This window comes from Pelophylax lessonae, assembly GCF_965119305.1.
Source record: "Pelophylax lessonae genome assembly, chromosome: 12".
NCBI lineage: Eukaryota > Metazoa > Chordata > Amphibia > Anura > Ranidae > Pelophylax > Pelophylax lessonae.
Window position 1 is genome coordinate 110,185,743 of NC_138779.1, and position 19,503 is coordinate 110,205,245.

Genomic DNA, 19,503 nt, shown 5'->3' on the forward strand with positions numbered 1-19,503 from the left:
TATTTTTCTGTTTTTCATGTTCTTTTAACTTATTTCCCTATCCACATTTGTTTGCAGAGCACTTGCCATGCTCTTAAGATGATTTTGATGCAATTTGCAGCCCTCTAGCCCTTTCCATGTTTGTTTTAGAGGCATTTTAGTGCTCAAAAGTTTGGGTCTCCATTGACTTCAATGGGGTTTGGGATTGGGACAAGGTTTGGGTCACGAACCCGGACTTTTTTTCAAGTTCGGTCGAACCCGCCGAACCCGAACATCCAGGTGTTCACTCAACTCTAGTAATAATACCAGATATTGTTGGTCCAGGGAATATCTGATTGCCTTTTGGGATCAGAACGGATATTTTTCTCTGTTGGAACAAATTGGACCATGCTTTATATGTTTCCTCTGGATCAGCAGTGGGTATAGGATTCTGTTTAAGGGGGTTTTATATTTATTTATTCTTTTTTTTTTAGTTCTATTGGTTGAACTTAAAGAACCTGTTCCTTTTTTTCTGCATACATATATAACGTCTCCTGGCCTGCCGTTGCCACCATTTCAAGATTCTGCCACCTCCGCTAGTTTACTTCCATTTCCGGCTCCTGCCATATCTTCTGGCCTGCTGCAGCCCTCATCACCTATTCTTGTCATCTCTGTGGGCTTGCCAACCAGCTTGACTTTAAAGATGTCACACATGATGTTTCAGTAGCTAGGACAAATTTGCAATATTTTTAATGATTGCTGCAGGCATTTCAAAATATTTGTGACTATTATTTGTCTGAATTTATATACTCTAAAATTAATTTTGAACTGTCTCTCCTTCTCACGCTGTGGTCTGATTGAGTTGCTTACATATTCTCCTACAAATTTACAATATTTGTGGCTATTTTTTTTTTTTTTTATTCTTTCATGGTAAAAACTGCCTTGCCTCTCCTGTTTACATTGTGACTTAAACCTAGTATATACTACAGTTGCACGGAAAAAGCCCCAGTCGGAGACACTGTACTAGTGATCTGACATTAGTGCAGCGATCTCCCCCACTGAGCTGTTGTGTTCTGACAACGGGAAAGCCCCCCCTGCCAGAACACTCCAATCAGCAACCTCTGCTATTCGCTCAGATCACTGATCAGGAGTCGGTCGGCTGGTGGTTTTCCAGCATGCACATTCAATAGAAGATGACTGGATGGCCAGCTTCTGTCAGACAGACCGACATACACACGGGCCGAATGCCGGCCATTTTCTTTTGAACCCGACGTTCAGCCCGTGTTTACCTGGCTTTAGTCAAGTTGCTTATGTACTGTGCAACAACTGTACAGTATTTCTTGCTATTGTCTCTTAGACAATACACTCTATTTTTTATTTCATGATAAATAGGGATGATCGAACGGTTCGGGTCGACCATCGGTTCGACCCGAACATTGGCTGTTCGAGGTTTGGCCGAATTTAGAACTTTTTGCTGAAAAAGTTCGGAATTCGGCAACCAGAACCGACCAAAATGCAATAGTACAGGAAATGGTACAGTAAAAGTCAATTGAGGGGGCAGGAGAATGCTAGGAATGTGATGATTTGAGTGACTAGGGGGTCCATAGGTCATTAGTGAATACGCCCCCCAGTATAAAAGGTAGCACCCGCCAAATTCCTAGCATTGTTATACAGGGACATGGAAGAGAGTGGAAGCAGTTCTGTTACTTCTGCTACAAAGTGTCATTTAGCAATTTTTAGTGTGAGGAAAGGGATATCTAGTGTAGTTAGGGTGCTATTTTCCACTATAGTTAACTTTAATTATTCAGTTTCTGTAGGGAAAGTGTTAAGTGTAAGGGGACCGTAGTGTAGTGTAGGGTTAACTGACTCTGACTGCTATGGCAGGGTGACAAAACCCTTCCATATCAGGGTGACCGCTATAGAGAAAAGATCGTTTCTCTTAGGTCACTTTCAGAGCACTTATATGGCTTCTCAACGGTCAGCCTGCTTTTTGGCTGCAGGCGTTTATAGGGATTTTTTGAGGACATGTTTGGAGTCAGGCATGACATCTGAACATGTGTATAGGGGTATATATACACACACATATCTGTATATATACACCTGCACATATATAGGTGTGAAAGGAGCAGAACACTATACTTGCGCTAATTAAATAATTAACACCAATATGGCTCCGCTCCTATCACACCTATATATGTGTAAGTGTAAAATACATATCAGTGTGTGTGTATATATATATACCCCTATACAGAAGTTCAGATGTTTTGCCTGCCTCCAAAGAACCCAAAAAAATGCCCAAAAAATGCCAGCGCCAAAAAAAATGCCCAGGTTTGTTCTTGCAGGCGTTTTTTTGGGCATTTTTTTGGGTTCTTTGGAGGCAAGCAAAACATCTAAACTTCTGTATAGGGGTATATATATATACACACACACTTATATGTATTTTACACTTACACATATATAGGTGTGATAGGAGCGGAGCCATTTTAGTGTTAATTATTTCATTAGCGCAAGTATAGTGTTCTGCTACTTTCACACCTATATATGTGTATGGGTATATATACATATAAGTATGTGTGTATATATACCCCTACACAGAAGTTCTGATGTTATGCCTGCCTCCAATAACCCCCAAAAAATGCCCAAAAAAACGCTTGATACTAAACCGGCAAGGTGTGAAAATAGCGGAGCCATATCCCTGTTCTATAAGTGACATAACACAAATAATCTTTTTTTTATGGTTCTGGACATGCTACAGAGCTGAAACTTCACAGGTACACTTTTTAGACCCCCCAGACACTAAATCCAAAGTCAAAATCAAAAATCTCATTTTTTTTTTCAATAATTGGCTCTCTATCAAAAATGACAATTTTTAAGAACTTGTTTTGTGTGATTAATAGTCCCTGGGACCCAGAACCCTAGGCACTTTTTAGGGGCATTTATTGGGTTTTAGGGCTTCAAAATTGTGTTTTTTGATTACCGAAGTTCGAGTCCCATTGATTTCAATGGGGTTCTGAAATCCGGGCCGAACTTTCGGGAAGTTCGGATGTTCTGGCCGAACCAAACTTTTGAAAAGTTTGATCATCCCTAATGATAAAACCTGCCCTGTCTATACCTTTCACCATGTGGCCTAATCAAACTGCTTACATACTGCGCAGCTACTGTACAATATTGTTGGCTATTGTCTCTATTTTGTCTCTGCTTTTTATTTCTTGATAAAAACTGCTTCATCTCTTTGTCTTACAAGGAGACTTAGTCAAGCTGCTTACATAATCTCCAGTGAATGTTTGTGGCTATTGTCTATTGACCTTAAGCCCCGACCTCTACACTAAAACTCTTATATCTTCCTCAAACTTTTATTTTCAAAACATTTTTATTGAAATGTTTGTAGTATACAGTGTACAGATAAACAGAAAAAAAGAAAAAAAAAAGGAAAAAAAAGAGGGGGGGGGGGGGTTGCTACACATCCTGAGGAACATAAATCAGAAAATAGTGATACGTTTCAGTAAAGCTTGGACTGCCTAGCCATCCATATTTCCCATACCCTCTCAAATCTGCCACAGCTCAGGGAGTTGGTGGTCAACACATGCTTTAAATTGTAGTTCTGTTGTACCATGGCTTTAAGATCAGAGATGTTGATGGAGTCGGTTGACTTCCATTTGCGGAGGATTAGAGTAGTCTGTCATGTTGCTTTAGGAGGAGGATAGTGTCCAGTAGTCATTTAGCAATAAGCTTGGTGTAAATCTTGACATCAGTATTTAAGAGTGAAATCGGTCTAAAATTGGCAGATGTGTAGGGGTCCTTCCCCGGCTTAGGGATTGTGACCACATAAGCTCTCAGCATCTCCAAGGGGAAGGAGGCAGTAAGGGCTGCTTTGGTAAAAACCTGTTGTAGCTAAGGTACAAGTGTAGTAGTGAAAGTTTTAAAGTATTCATTGGAAAGCCCGTCTGGACATGGTGATTTCCCATTGGGAAGGGAAGAGATCACTTTTCTGATCTCTAGCTCTTTAAAAGGCTTGTTTAAAATTTGAGGTTGGGTCTCAGTGAGATGAGGGAGCTTGGGATTATGTAGACATTTTTGAATATCTGCTTCCTTAGGCTGTATTGTATGTGGGTATTATTTTAAATTGTAAAGCGTGCTGTAATAGTCAGCGAATTCATCCACTCCTGGGAGTTAGTCACTTTGTGGTGTAGAGTAGGATGGATCAGGTGAGCTATTCTAGATTTTGTTCTCACTGCTTAGATGCGGTTAGCTAGATATTTTCCTGCTCTGTTTGAATTGGCATAGGATTGCGATTTCAGCCTACGGAGGTGTTTATCATACTGTTGTGTAAGTAGGATTCTTAGTTCCTCCCTAAGTTGTGAGAGCTTTGTAGATGTTTTGGGGGTGGTGTTCTGTTTATTGCAGGATTCTCAATTGTGAATTTCTGAAAGGAGTGAGTCAAGTTTGGAAGTGTGCTGTTTCTTAGCTCTAGCTCCTTGCTGGATGAAGATGCCTCTCATGTAAGCCTTTTGGGCATTCCAAAGGACGTAGGAATCAGTGTGTGCTGCTAATAGAATGTGGGTGACTACTACTCTGAAGGCGCTTAGATAGATATCAATACCAGTATGTATGATTGCTAGGGCAGGGTTGGGTGGAGATAATCCCAGTGAGGGAGGCAATAAGTTGGATTACTTGCTTCCAAAAGCCAATCAGGGTTGGACATTCCCAAAGGCCATTGAGTAGGTGACCTACTTGCCTACAATTCTGCCAGCAGAGGGGGGAGTTACTAGGAGAAATCCTCGCTAGCCTATAGGGAGCCTAAACCTCGCTAGCCTATAGGGAGCCTAAACCAAAGGCCATTGAGTAGGTGACCTACTTGCCTACAATTCCACCAGCAAAGGGGGGAGTTACTAGGAGAAAACCTCGCTAGCCTATAGGGAGCCTAAACCTCGCTAGCCTATAGGGAGTATAGTACCATCTGTTGTTTATCTTAAGTGTCATCTCCCAGTGGTTGGCAGAGTGTGATGCTCTGAGGATTTCTCTGAATGCGGATAATTATTGGTTGGGAATCAACTGAGTAATTTAGGTCTGTTTCCCATTTTAGGATAGCATCTGTTTTAAAGAATTTTTGCTTATCCTGCAGAATGTTATAGAAAAGGAATATACCTTTCTCTCTGTTTGTGGTGGCATTGAAGAATTGCCAGGCTTTTTGGTGTACAAAGATCTCTGGGATGGGGTGGTGGTGAAGGAAGTGCAGAATTTCCACGCAGGTAAAGTATGCAGTGTTTGGGAGTTTAAACTTTTTCAGTAAATGTGACGACATTTAGGGTAGAGGAGGATTAGCGATTTCATGAACATAATTAACACCAGCTAATGTGAATGGCTTAGTGGATAGTGAAGGAATTATAGCCTCCAGTGAGCTAAGCAGGAAGTTATACACTATTTTCGATCTAGTGGTGGGAGGATGGTTAAGTAGCATCCTCCAAGCCCTTAGGGTTATTTGGATCAGAGGGGAGAAAACAGTGATGTCCCAGGTCCTCCAAAAATGAAGAGGAACAATAAATCTTCTGTAGGCACCATGGTTGACTCCACATATACTGTAGCCAAATTGGATCTTCAATTCCCTTAAACCAAAATTTGATTTGTTCCATCCTGACTGCCCAATAACAATCCTGTATATCTACCAATCCTGCCCCACCAACCGACTTATAAAGTGTTATGTTTGAGCTAGAACACCTGGCTTTTTTACCTTTACATAGAATTTTCCGTTGTTGACCCGACAGGGATTTCAATTATAAAGCAGGGATGGGTAGTGTTCTGAAAATATAGAGGAATTCAGGCAGTGTAGTCATTTTATATGCTGCTAGCCTCCCTGACCAAGAGAGCTTGTGTTTTGAGATGTTGTTTAGCTAAGCCTCTAGTTTACGGAGTAGGGGTTTAAAGTTGGAAGAGACAAGGGATGAGGAGGCAGCTGTTAAGGTAACACCCAAGTAGGGGATTGCTGGTAGGGTAGATTGGAGCATCTGTTTGGTTTTTGCTTGGATGCCTAGGTCCAGGATAAGTGATTTGATGTAGTTCACTTTGTAGTAGGAAATGGTGCTGAATTTCAGACATGGTCTGATAGCCCATTGGGAGAGAGGTACCCAGGTTGATTAGAAGTAGTATAACGTCGTCAGCGAATAAGTTGATGACATGTGTTAGGGAGTGGAATTTAAAGCCGCTAATGAAGGGATAGAGCAAATGGCTTTTGCAAGTGGTTATATTACCAAGTAGAAGATAGTGGGGGAGAGGGGGCATCCCTGTTGGCTCCCATTGGAAGTGGTGAACTGTTTGGATAGGAGGCCATAGGGCACGAATACAGTGCTTGAATTGGGGTTAAGATATGCCCTTCGAACCCAAGCTTAGATAAGACTTTAGGCATGTATAAGCAGTGAACCCTGTCAAATGCATTCGGACTGACTCTACAAAATGCATAACATTGAGAATCTGCCTAGTAGTATCAGAGGATGGCCACGCCCTAACAAATCCCATCTGGTCATGTTGCTTTAGGAGGGGGATAGTGTCCAGTAGTCATTTGGCAATAAGCTTGGTGTAAATCTTGACATCAGTATTTAAGAGTGAAATCGGTCTAAAATTGGCAGATGTGTAGGGGTCCTTCCCCGGCTTAGGGATTGTGACCACATAAGCTCTCAGCATCTCCAAGGGGAAGGAGGCAGTAAGGGCTGCTTTGGTAAAAACCTGTTGTAGCTAAGGTACAAGTGTAGTAGAGAAAGTTTTAAAGTATTCATTGGAAAGCCCGTCTGGACATGGTGATTTCCCATTGGGAAGGGAAGAGATCACTTTTCTGATCTCTAGCTCTTTAAAAGGCTCGTTTAAAATTTGAAGTTGGGTCTCAGTGAGATGAGGGAGCTTGGGATTATGTAGACATTTTTGAATATCTGCTTCCTTAGGTTGTATTGTATGTGGGTATTATTTTAAATTGTAAAGCGTGCTGTAATAGTCAGCAAATTCATCCACTCCTGGGAGTTAGTCACTTTGTGGTGTAGAGTAGGATGGATCAGGTGAGCTATTCTAGATTTTGTTCTCACTGCTTAGATGCGGTTAGCTAGATATTTTCCTGCTCTGTTTGAATTGGCATAGGATTGCGATTTCAGCCTACGGAGGTGTTTATCATACTGTTGTGTAAGTAGGATTCTTAGTTCCTCCCTAAGTTGTGAGAGCTTTGTAGATGTTTTGGGGGTGGTGTTCTGTTTATTGCAGGATTCTCAATTGTGAATTTCTGAAAGGAGTAAGTCAAGTTTGGAAGTGTGCTGTTTCTTAGCTCTAGCTCCTTGCTGGATGAAGATGCCTCTCATGTAAGCCTTTTGGGCATTCCAAAGAACGTAGGAATCAGTGACTGACTGCATTGAGTCTGAAAAAGTCTTGGAGATGCTGACAGATCATGGGGGAGAAGTGCTTGTCTTGGAGGAGCATAGTGTTGCAATGCCAGATGGGAGTCGTAAAGTCAAGGATATTGCGTCATGGTCTGACCACGTTATATCTTAGATGTGTGTCATAGATACCTGTTGAAGCAACCACTTGTCCGTAAGGAACATGTCGATGTGAGAGTAGGTACGGTGTCTCAAGGAGAAAAAAGTGTAGTCTCTCTCACTTGCTGTAGTCTCTCTCATGTTGGCATCTCCAGGTGTCATAGATATCTTTTTCGTGGAGTAGCGAACATAAAGAGTTCACACATTTTCCAGTGACAGCTGTGAAGTCTATTAGTGGGTCTGAGGTCAGATTAAAGTCTCTGCATTAAAGTCTCCGCATATGAGGAGGTTACCATATCTGATGGTGTTGATACACCTGAAAAGTTTACATAGAACGAGGAGTTGGTGTACGTAGTAGAGTAGAGTGTAGGGATGTTTGTTGATATCACAGGTAAGGATAATGTATCTGCCCTCGTTGTCAAGCACTGATTCCTTAAGTTGGAAGGCTTGAGTGTTCTTGATAGCTAGGAGAACGCCCCCTTTTTTTTTTTCTTGGGCAGAGGCTAAGAACACATATGGGTTGGCTTTGTGGGAGCACTGGGGGGTTTGAGATGCTGAGAAGTGAGTCTCCTGAGCACTCAGGATATCAGCCTTATGCTTGAGTTCGGAATGTTGAGGATACAAGTTGATTAGAGGTGTTGCGTGTACCATACAGGGGGGTTCCTTAGTGCTTTAGTGATGGTTTCCAGGTTCCGGCGCCTCTGTAAGGTATGCTTGGAAAGGTCAGGGAGAAGTTGTAGTGAAGCATGCTGCCCCTGAGTGGTGCTGGCTCTGCGGAATGCGACAAGCAGTTTCTCCTTCACATGATAATAGTGCACCCTTAGCAGGACATCTCTCGCTGTATCAGCAGGTTTCGGTTTTGGTACCCTGTGCATTCTGTCGATTATGAGCTCTATTGGCGACAGAGACAGAATAAGGGATGAGAAGTAGGTGCTACGGCTTGTTGAATACCTCTAATTTTAGTATTACTCCTTCTTGATCTGTCTTCCAGATCAGCTATTTTATCCTTTAGCCAGGGAATTTCTTCTTTGTGGTCTGAGGGAGGTAGAACAGAGCTCTCAACAGAGCTATTTAGCAAGCGTCCATGCTGGAGCTCGGTCACCACACCCCATCTTCCCCATACTTTAAAACATAACCCTTAAAGCTGTATTATTCTCAAAAATTAAAAAAATTAAATATTGCAGCTTTCTAAACTTTAAATGTGTTGGCTGAATGGATTCATTGCTCAGAGTATGGTTAATAGCTCAGAAGTCATTCCTTATGTGACTTGTGATATAATGTAACAATAAGTGACGACACTGATTTATTTACCTGTTATATTTCTGTTAGCTGTAAAAAATTAATAAAAACCTATTGAAACTAAATGTGTTGGTTGCATTCATTTTTTTTGTTTTTTTAATTTTGTTTTAATTTCCACTTGGTTATCTGGCCAGTAAGTCTGTTTTTTTTTATACTTTCTTTAACAGACAAGCTATCCAGCATAAGTAGCAGTTAGAGGATTGACTTGTCTAAGGCGACAGGATGGGGTAGCAAAGGAAGCTTCATGATTCAGCTTCCACCCTGCCATTTGCTTTCCACTGATGCAGAGAAGACATTTGACAGGATGGATTGAACCTTCTTGATGTTGAGTAAATTAAGTCTAGGACCCAATATGCTCGGATAAATTATAGCTCTATGCAACCCCTGAGGCTCAAATTAGGGTAACAGTATCCCCTTGCTATCATCATTTCTAATCAGGAATGGGTTGAGAGCAGTACCCATCTATTTGCTCTTACCTTCAAGGCCCTACTTAGGAGGCTTGGGTCGATCCCTAATATTCAAGGGATTAATATTGGCATGTTAGAACATAATTTATATTTGTCTCAGCCCTCTGACATTTTTGCAGGTCGGCCTGGTCTGCTAAAGGAAGTTCAAAAATAACAGACCAGATAACCAGCTGAAAATAAAGGATAAAAGCCTAAAAAAAAAAATAACCGCCACATCTAAAAATTGATATACTGCAATATAACAGATTTTTGTTTTTGGGTTTTAATTACCCTTTTTAGGAATAAACAAACAAAAACATGTAGTTTTTTTACCCTAACCCTAACACTTAAATTGGACCTTTTATCAGCCTTATGCTTGAGTTCAGAATGTTGAGGATACAAGTTGATTAGAGGTGTTGCGTGTACCATACAGGGGGGTTCCTTAGTGCTTTAGTGATGGTTTCCAGGTTCCGGCGCCTCTGTAAGGTATGCTTGGAAAGGTCAGGGAGAAGTTGTAGTGAAGCATGCTGCCCCTGAGTGGTGCTGGCTCTGCAGAATGCGACAAGCAGTTTCTCCTTCACATGATAATAGTGCACCCTTAGCAGGACATCTCTCGCTGTATCAGCAGGTTTCGGTTTCGGTACCCTGTGCTTTCTGTCGATTATGAGCTCTATTGGCGACAGAGACAGAATAAGGGATGAGAAGTAGGTGCTATGGCTTGTTGAATACCTCTAATTTTAGTATTACTCCTTCTTGATCTGTCTTCCAGATCAGCTATTTTATCCTTTAGCCAGGGAATTTCTTCTTTGTGGTCTGAGGGAGCATAGACAAGAGTGTTAAAGGATGTGGAATAGTCACCCATTGTAGTTTCAATATGGTCTATCCTATCTCCCATGGCACGGACATCTGCTTGGCACTGAGACAATATCAGCATGCAATGACTCCCATAGGGAAAATAGTATTTACTTAAGCACTGTATCTAAAATAGGTTGGCCAAGAGTGGGGAAGGAGGCAAGAGGATCATTGGTGGAAGGTTGGGAGGTTGCTGTGGTTAACTGGGCCCCACTTACCTCCATGTTGTATGCAGCCTGCAGAAAGCCTGGAGAGTCCCTGAGAGGTTTGGTCTTTACAGGGCTCCTTGTGGAAGGGCTGCATGCTCCAGATGAGGACCCATTGTGTCCTGGGGCTGATGGATGGCCCTGGTGTGGATGATGGTGGGTGCTGTGGGAGGCTGCGGCCTTATTGTCTGGCTGCAAGGAGCAGGCCCTGCCACCCATTTGTTGTGGCCTGGAGGGGAGTGTGGGGAAGAAGCTGGACAGCTTACGTGGCTGTGTCGGCTCCTTCCGATGCCTCATCATAGTGGAGGTGTTCCTCTGTCTGGAGCCAGTGTCGGTGGCTGGTTGAGGGCAGCGAAGGCAGCGATAAGCAGGGGTTCCCTCGGGCGGTGGAACAGAGCTCTCAACAGAGCTATTTAGCAAGCGTCCATGCTGGAGCTCGGTCACCACACCCCATCTTCCCCATACTTTAAAACATAACCCTTAAAGCTGTATTATTCTCAAAAATTAAAAAAATTAAATATTGCAGCTTTCTAAACCTTAAATGTGTTGGCTGAATGGATTCATTGCTCAGAGTATGGTTAATAGCTCAGAAGTCATTCCTTTTGTGACTTGTGATATAATGTAACAATAAGTGACGACACTGATTTATTTACCTGTTATATTTCTGTTAGCTGTAAAAAAAATAATAAAAGCCTATTGAAACTAAATGTGTTGGCTGCATTCATTTTTTTTGTTTTTTTTTAATTTTGTTTTAATTTCCACTTGGTTATCTGGCCAGTAAGTCTGTTTTTTTTTATACTTTCTTTAACAGACAAGCTATCCAGCATAAGTAGCAGTTAGAGGATTGACTTGTCTAAGGCGACAGGATGGGGTAGCAAAGGAAGCTTCATGATTCAGCTTCCACCCTGCCATTTGCTTTCCACTGATGCAGAGAAGACATTTGACAGGATGGATTGAACCTTCTTGATGTTGAGTAAATTAAGTCTAGGACCCAATATGCTCGGATAAATTATAGCTCTATGCAACCCCTGAGGCTCAAATTAGGGTAACAGTATCCCCTTGCTATCATCATTCCTAATCAGGAATGGGTTGAGAGCAGTACCCATCTATTTGCTCTTACCTTCAAGGCCCTACTTAGGAGGCTTGGGTCGATCCCTAATATTCAAGGGATTAACATTGGCATGTTAGAACATAATTTATATTTGTCTCAGCCCTCTGACATTTTTGCAGGTCGGCCTGGTCTGCTAAAGGAAGTTCAAAAATAACAGACCAGATAACCAGCTGAAAATAAAGGATAAAAGCCTAAAAAAAAATAACCGCCACATCTAAAAATTGATATACTGCAATATAACAGATTTTTGTTTTTGGGTTTTAATTACCCTTTTTAGGAATAAGCAAACAAAAACATGTAGTTTTTTTACCCTAACCCTAACACTTAAATTGGACCTTTTCCTCCCAGACTTAAAATTTCATGGTTCATACTTTGCATGCTGATAGCCACAGGTCAAAATATTATTTTCTTTTACTTACAATTTGATGTATTTTTGCCTCTAGGTATTTTGAGGCACTAAGCCAGGGCTTCAAAGCTGCCCCAAAGATGGCTACATCACCAGTGCCTACCTTGTTCCTAATCTGTGAAATCTTGCAATGTTTTGTGCAAAAAGTAATTAAAAAAAAGTATAAAAGTATAACTAATATACAGCATATGGTGGTCAGACATCATTAGTGGACTGGCATAGAATATGGAAAAGAAGTCGGCAATTGATTATGTTTGTTTTTTTTTGTTTTTTGTGGTACAACAATAGGGAAGCAGTCCACTAAGTTAGGGCAAAACTTAAAAGTAAGAGGTAAGTAAATAATATTAACTTTATTGTTTTTTTTTTTTTTTTTTTTATATATATAATGATAGTGCATTGGTATATTTAGGTTAATAGAAGTGTGTGGGAAAGGTACACTTTAACCTACCATCTGAAAAGGGTCCTTAACATTTAACTGTACTTCAACAATTTAAAAGTTAACTTCTGAAGCTTAACTTCTAAGATAACCAATGACTAATATCTAACATTAAAGGGAGATCTTCAGTAGTATGTTTACCTTATCCTGCTCTTAATAAGAACAGTCCCCGTTAACCTATTACATACCTGGTAGAGGCCAGTAGAGGCTGAGCTGAGGAGAGGACTGTTCCTTACACCTCGAGTCCTGTTTTTCCCTCGAAATTGGTGATAGGGTGTCACAGGAGATTGAGTGGCATGGGCGCCTGAGGTAATTCTTGGCCAGAAGAGGGTCTGGACCATACAACAAGGTTGGGGCCATAGAGCAGGACTTGATCTTGATCATGCAGTAAAGCAGGAGCTGATAAAACTGAATTTATGCTGGAGATCTGAATTATGCAGCAAGGCAGAAACTGTAGAGTGGGAAGTCATGTTGAATGATGTCACTTATGTGTACAGAAGACAGAGCCGTGGTCAAGCGAGCAGAACTTGGCAACACTCGGGTAGCGGAGGAGCAGATTCAGAAGACAAGAGCATAAATGGGAGCTAAGCCAGGGTCAGTTTTATAACGGCAGGAAGCAGGACCAAAGCGATAAGCGGAGTCAAATAACAAGTCAGGGGTTAGGTAATGGAGGGATCAAGATCAAGTGAAGTCTAGAGGCAAACTGGGTTGAATACAGAAGCAACAACTCAGCAATGGTCTTGAGCCTTTCGGTGCTTTAAATAGGCCTCTGGGTGCCAAGGGTGCCAAAGTCAATTCAAATATGCATGCTCATGCTCATGTGCACAGTCACGCATGACCATAATTCAGTGCACAGGTCTTGTAGAGGTTAAATCCCTACCGTTGGCCTCCGCCTCACCTTACCTTGACTTCAGGGCCCAGGAAGTCTCTGCTCTTCACTCTAGAGCAGGGTTCCTCAAGCTGTTGCAGAACTACACTTCCCATGAGGCATTGTAAAACTCTGACATTCACAGACATGGCAAGGCATGATTGGAATTGTAGTTCCTGAACAACTGGAGGGCCATAGTTTGAAGACCCCTGCTCTAGAGTGTGTGTTTGAATAAGCAGGCCTTCCAGGGCCCTGAAGTCAAGGGAGTAAGGTTAGTGGGAGGCTGACGGTAAGAATTCAACCCCTACAGCTCCGTGGACAGTTCCGCGTGCATGTACAGTTCTTTGCGCATGAGCAGGAACTTTGTTTTCCTGACAGTCTCTGAAAGAAAATAGTGCCCGTCTTCCAGTTCTGCAAATTATTATTATGTGAATGTGATTGGTTGCACTGGGCAATACAGATACTTGTACTTCCAAATGCTCTGATACGTGATGCCTATTATTTGAATACTAGAACTGTTCATATAAAGGATAGAATAATTAGACATCCAAAAAGACAACACAAGTGGGTTTCTTTTTTTTTTGTTTGTTTTTTTTTTTTTATTAGGAATGCAATAAACAAGATTTTATTGCATTGCTAATAAAATTATATTATTTTATTACTAGAACTGTTCATATTAGGGACAGAATAATTAGACATCCAAAAAGACAACACCGAGTGGGTTTCTTTTTTTTTTTTTTATTAGGAATGCAATAAACAAGATTCACTCAAAAATAAGAACCATTTTTTTTTCATCCTCCAAATACATCTGTCATAGTAACCATGGCGTGTGGCTTCAACAAGAACTGGTGTTTATTTTGATTAATAATCTTGTTATAGAATCAGCATAGCAATACATTTGGTTATCTGTGCAAAAAGGCTATATAGAAAAGTCTGCAGGATTTGCAAACATCCCCAATTATTCTGCTTTGCATCTCTCTGTAAGCAGACTGGGTTGAGCTGGAGGCGGTTTTGTTTCTGACAGTGCATTTCTGGGCTGCCTAGCCAGTTTGTCAGAGTACATACGCTCCTAACCACACACTGAAAGCTATTTCTTTCTACTTGCAGGCACAGGTTTTCCCTGCAGAATTCCTCCTGCAAGAAGAAAAAAAAAAAAAAAAACATACACAGTTCTTCATAAAGCATTCTACATGTCCTTCCTTCCAATCAATAAATAATTTGCCCAGAGACATCTTGGAAGCAATGAGCCAAGATATTGCTTGCATTTCTTTGGAAGCTGGGTGTTTTTTGTACATCGCTGCTTCCTCGCTAACGCCTAGATGTTAGTGCCTACGAATGTAGATCAATAGTCAGGCCAAAACAGAATGGAAACGTGAACTAAATTAGGCCTGACTGAGCCTTGAAGAAGCGACAGAAAGAGTGACAGCAATGCGTAAGTGGCTCTGGGATTTGTGCTAAGTATGGGCTGTGTGGAAGGAAGCTGGAATCAAAGCATCAGAGCATAATAAAAATCCATGATAGATAGCGTGGCATCCAAACACACAGCACAGCGACGAAGAAGATACAGCGAGAGCCAGGGCAGGTGAACATATTATCACGAGCTGAACTGGGATAAGTTAACTTCATTTTGTCTTACCCTCATTCTGATCTCTGTCGCCTGTGCATAAAGCAAGTGCCTTTAAGGGAACCTTAAAATAACAGCTCTGCCTGGGAGATCTGATGAATGTAACAGGTGCAGAGATTATTTCCAGGCCATGTGTGTGCGTCTGTGTGTAACAGCAAGAGGGGGAGAGAGAAAGCAGAAAGGGGGAGAGCACGCTGATGTCCCTGCTGCGTTTCTCTCTAGCCTGTGAAACTTACAGCAGATTGCCTTTCAGCGACCTAAATTCTGAAGAAAAAAGACAAGGAAGATCACAGAAAGGAAGAAGAAGAAGAGGGTGTCAAGCAAAAGGGCTATTTACATCAATTCTCGTAGCTAAAGGAAGAAGCCTCTCTGTCCAAATGATGTGGCCTAATTTTTTCATGCAAGAGGAGGATCAGCGCTTTTCTGGAAGAGGTAGAGGACAGCGTGGAAAAGGTTTGTCTGATGCACAAGAGGGCAAAATCAAGCTGGCCTTTTTTGTGTCCCTGGTGGGGGTGACACTTTCTGTGCTAGCCGTTGGGACAGAGTTCTGGGTGGAGGTGAACACGTATAAACAGAACAACAGCATGACCTGCGAGGCAGCCCATTTCGGGCTATGGAAATTCTGCTACAAAAAATTGTGGATTGGAGATGTGGATGAATACCGAACCACCTGTGGCCCCGCGGAGCTGCCTGGAGGTATAGTGCTTCTGTTTTATGTTGTGCTTGTAATGCTGCCACTGAACACAACTTGCTCTAGGGCATAGCAAAGTTCAGAACTGAGTGCTTCGTATATACAGGACATCCATAGAGCTGCAGGGACAATCACAAAAAAGGCTTTAAGATTCAGTTTGTTCCCTAATGAATGGTTTTCTAGTTTCTGGGTTATATTGAAAAAAAACATGATTTATTTCTAGCATTAGTGTCCAGCCTGACATCTAGCAGGAACATGTAACATCCTAAATGCCTGAGGCCAAAAAAGACAATACACGAAGAAGTAACTGTTAAAGGTGATTGTCCATGAAATAGAATTAATTAAGCAGTAGACTTCTGTACCTTGTACCTATTGGTTGTTAAAATGCAGCTTATCAGCTTTGGTTTATTTGTCATGTTTAATGTCTAATGAAGAATTTTTATATGCTTTTAAGGATGTATTTTAGATTGAGAAAAACAGTAGATGTTATCAATGTAACACATTTCTTTTTTTTCCCTTCAAATATTCGATTTCTGAAAATACGAAAGATTAAGGTACTAGATATAAAAATAAACATATATATATATATATATATATATATATATATATATATATATATATATTTCCATTAAAAGCTTACTTAAGGTGTATCAATTTTAGATTAATTGAAGGGTCAACAGCACAGTTCATTTTCAAAACTTTGTACATATTTCAGCATTATCTGTTGGTGACATTTGTATGCTGGTAAGTTGGTAACACAAATGGGCTAGTCATGTTATTTTGAACGCAAACGCTTGGAATACTTATTTTTCTAGGAAATAAGGATGGTTTAGATAGTTTATCAGGATTTTAGAATTTTGTAGGCCTTTTCTACAGAATTATAGACCAGATTAAATAGTTTGTTTGTATATTGCCAAATTAAGTTTAATGCAACAGAAATATAAACGATAATCATTTGAGCTTTGAGCAACCAATCGGATTTCAGTATTTGTGAGTTTAAAGCAACCAGGCCAATCCAAAATGATTGGTTGTTATGTGTTAGTGACTAGCTACATCACCTTGACTTAGCTTTTTAAAAACAAAACCTGAAAATGGCTGTGATCTACTTTATTCTGAACACTTAGTTACCCTGATGAAATATCAAACAAAAAGTTTCACCCCTCTGATCTGAATAGTTTTTCTAAATGCGATTAAAGTCTAATGACGCTGTTGATGTAGTAGGTTTCATGGAATGTTCGTAATTAATAAGCCTTTCCTAAATAACTTTGTAGCTATATTAGCAGAGTTGCACCAGCACAGTTCAGTACTGTCCATCATACATTTTTCTTATTTGCACTAACAGTTATTTTTTTAGGACAAGCTTCTGGGGTCTATCCCCCTTCTTCTAGGCCCAAGTGAGTGAATAGACCTGAAAGTAGGCAGTAGACTCCTAAATACTTGTCCTCGAAAGTTAAGTGTTAGTAAAGATCAGAAAAAGTATCAGGGAGATTACGCAATTGCATACCTAAATAACTTGAAATAGATATCCTGTCTTGTGCAGTGCCAGTCAAAAATCATGTGACCTTAGAGATTTTACTAGCCAGATGATTTTACCAAAACTGTGCAACTTTTTTTCACAACATAAGAAATAGCAAATTCAGTAAATGCTTATATTTAAGGGTAAGATGGAGCCCAAATGTTGCTCTGTTTTCTGTGTAAATAGGTGAAATTCATGTTATCGTTTACATCATTGTATTGTGGATAAGTTAATTGAGTTTAGTGCGGAAAACACAATATCTGCATAATATGGAAGAATATAGGAATAGTATTAAGGAGTACTTTGTGTGCACGTTGTTTTAACGACTGGGCGCTACCAATCCCAAATGAAATACAGTAAAAGTGCTCAAGTTTAAACTGTAATTAAAGTATCAAGATCTTCGACCTATTTTTGACTACATGGCAATCTTTTCGGTCACTAATGATTGAAACCACTTCCTGCAGAAACTTACTGTAATGTGTTGCTCATTGACTGCCTTGGGCTACCACTTTGAAGTACATCATTAATTGGGTCAGTAAGCTTAATTTTCTTTTTAAAGATGAATTAAAGTTTATTTAGTTGTCAGAGACTGCTGCATAGAAATACACATTTAAGTCATGATTTGTTAAAGAAATAGGATACATTTTACTATAGCTTAGTCTATAGATCAAAAATACATTTTGAATATTTCTGTTGATAGGGATACTTGTTTATATTTTTCCCCTTATATATGCTATGTGGGACAGGTTATTGCAGTAATTGTGGTGGAAAGAAGACATAGTTGTGACTTGGGGTACAAGGATTACCAGTGAAGCAAGCTTGGCACGTTTCAAATGTCACCCAAAATTTCAAATGTGCTGAGTTGAGTACCTCTACAATGGCGGCTCTGGCAGCCAAAGAGGCAATCAGACACATATGACGTTGTATACCGTGTGTATGGTTAGATCTGTCCTGAGCTATGAAGGCCCAATTCACAAGATGCAACACTTTCATGCGGTATTTGTCAAAGAATTGCTTCTTTTATCAAAATATTTGAAATCAGAACTGTTTGCCCCAATAATAACCAAACAGATTTAATCATTCCCTAGAAATTGACAGTTGTAAAATTAAAGTTAAATTATGATGTTGGAAACAGTTCTTTTTATAACATTTGGATAAAGTTCTTTGTAGCTCATCAACAAGACATTGGTGAAATCTCTATATGAACATTGGGGGTTAGGGTAGTTAGAATGGGATTTAGAAGGGGGTTGGGAGATGGGTTAAGCTTAGTTAGGAATAGCTTGGAATTCCACGCTATTATTAAAAAAGGCCCACCACAGTGGGCTGCGCTGATTAGGAGTTCCCAATGCCACACAGCATAGCTACCAAAGTGTCTGAAACTTCCTGGACTCATATGTACATGCCACGTTCCTTATGGCAGAGCCTGACGGGTAGATGGAGACCTCTCGTACAGCCCCGGCTCAAAAGCCACTGGTATTGTGACAGTGGCCGCGAGAGCATGGTGAGGTGAGAGCGCCTGCAAAATCTTCCGTTGGTCATAGAGGTGTGTGGCAAGTGCGTCACCCGAGCTGGACCAGATAGCTGAAGTAGAGGATGGCAGCAGGAACAGCAGATGCAGGCACACAGCAGATGGAGGACCAGTGTCACTAGGCACTATGCGGAGCAGGACAGGTGGATGACTGGATTCGGGGTCAGACCAGCCAGGTCAGCAACGGATGATCAGATATAAGCATAAACATCAGGCAGAGAATGGTCAAGATGCAGGCAGTGGTTGGCAACAGGATAACAGGCAGGTGAGAAGATATAAACAAAGTCTTTAAGGCAAGCCAAGGTCAGGACAGGTGGAAAGCAAGGGTGGTCAGGATAAGCCGGATCAATATACAGGGCACATGAACACAGGTAAAGCTGCAGATCAAAGTGCAGCTGCTCTCCTTATATAGGTAGGCCATTTAGCGCCAGCATTATTGGCTAACACGTGCAGGCATGCGCATAGGCGGTCGCATCTGAGTGCGATTTTTGTGCACATATGCATAGGTGCTCTTCTGTGCCCGGCAAGGTGTGCACCTGCAGGACTTTGTCTGCACATGCACATCTGCCTTTGCTTTGGAACTTCAGCTGTGCTATGGTCAACACGTCCCTGACAGTACATCAACTTATTTTTTTTTTTTACCTTTGTATATCTATGTTTCTATCAATATAATTTATCTATGAATATGAATAGGTCTTCACTAAAAATGCTGTGCATGATAACATGAAATTGCCTTAACTCCTAGCATACATTTTATGTCAGGGTTACAGTGAGATTACCTGTCTGGCTGCAAACTTAGAGTGATTCCTTAAGTTACCATCCTGCTTGGGGTTAATAAGAGTTCATAAGCTTAGGTTTTACAGACACTATCGGATGATGGGAGAAACACTTTGGCAGCACAAAATGTATAAGACAGATGTTGGAAGGAGGAGTGGGGGGTCACATATATTGTAGATTCAATAAACATGGTCACATTTTTCAGGGAAAAACATGTACCGGTATATAGCACAGGGATCTTATAACTAGGCATCTAAAAAGAGGCCTGCATGCATCT

At 40.9% G+C, this 19,503-nt stretch overlaps 1 protein-coding gene across 1 annotated transcript in view; it reads left to right on the plus strand.

The window, feature by feature from the left end:
* Nucleotides 1–14,351: 14,351 nt before the first annotated feature.
* CACNG6 (calcium voltage-gated channel auxiliary subunit gamma 6) overlaps nucleotides 14,352–19,503 on the plus strand; it is a 145,524-nt gene continuing 140,372 nt past the window's right edge. Inside the window, exon 1 of the mRNA XM_082273560.1 lies at nucleotides 14,352–15,410. Within this exon, the coding sequence (XP_082129686.1) occupies nucleotides 14,912–15,410 (499 nt within the window). The 5' untranslated portion in view covers nucleotides 14,352–14,911. The remainder of the gene's footprint in view (nucleotides 15,411–19,503) is intronic.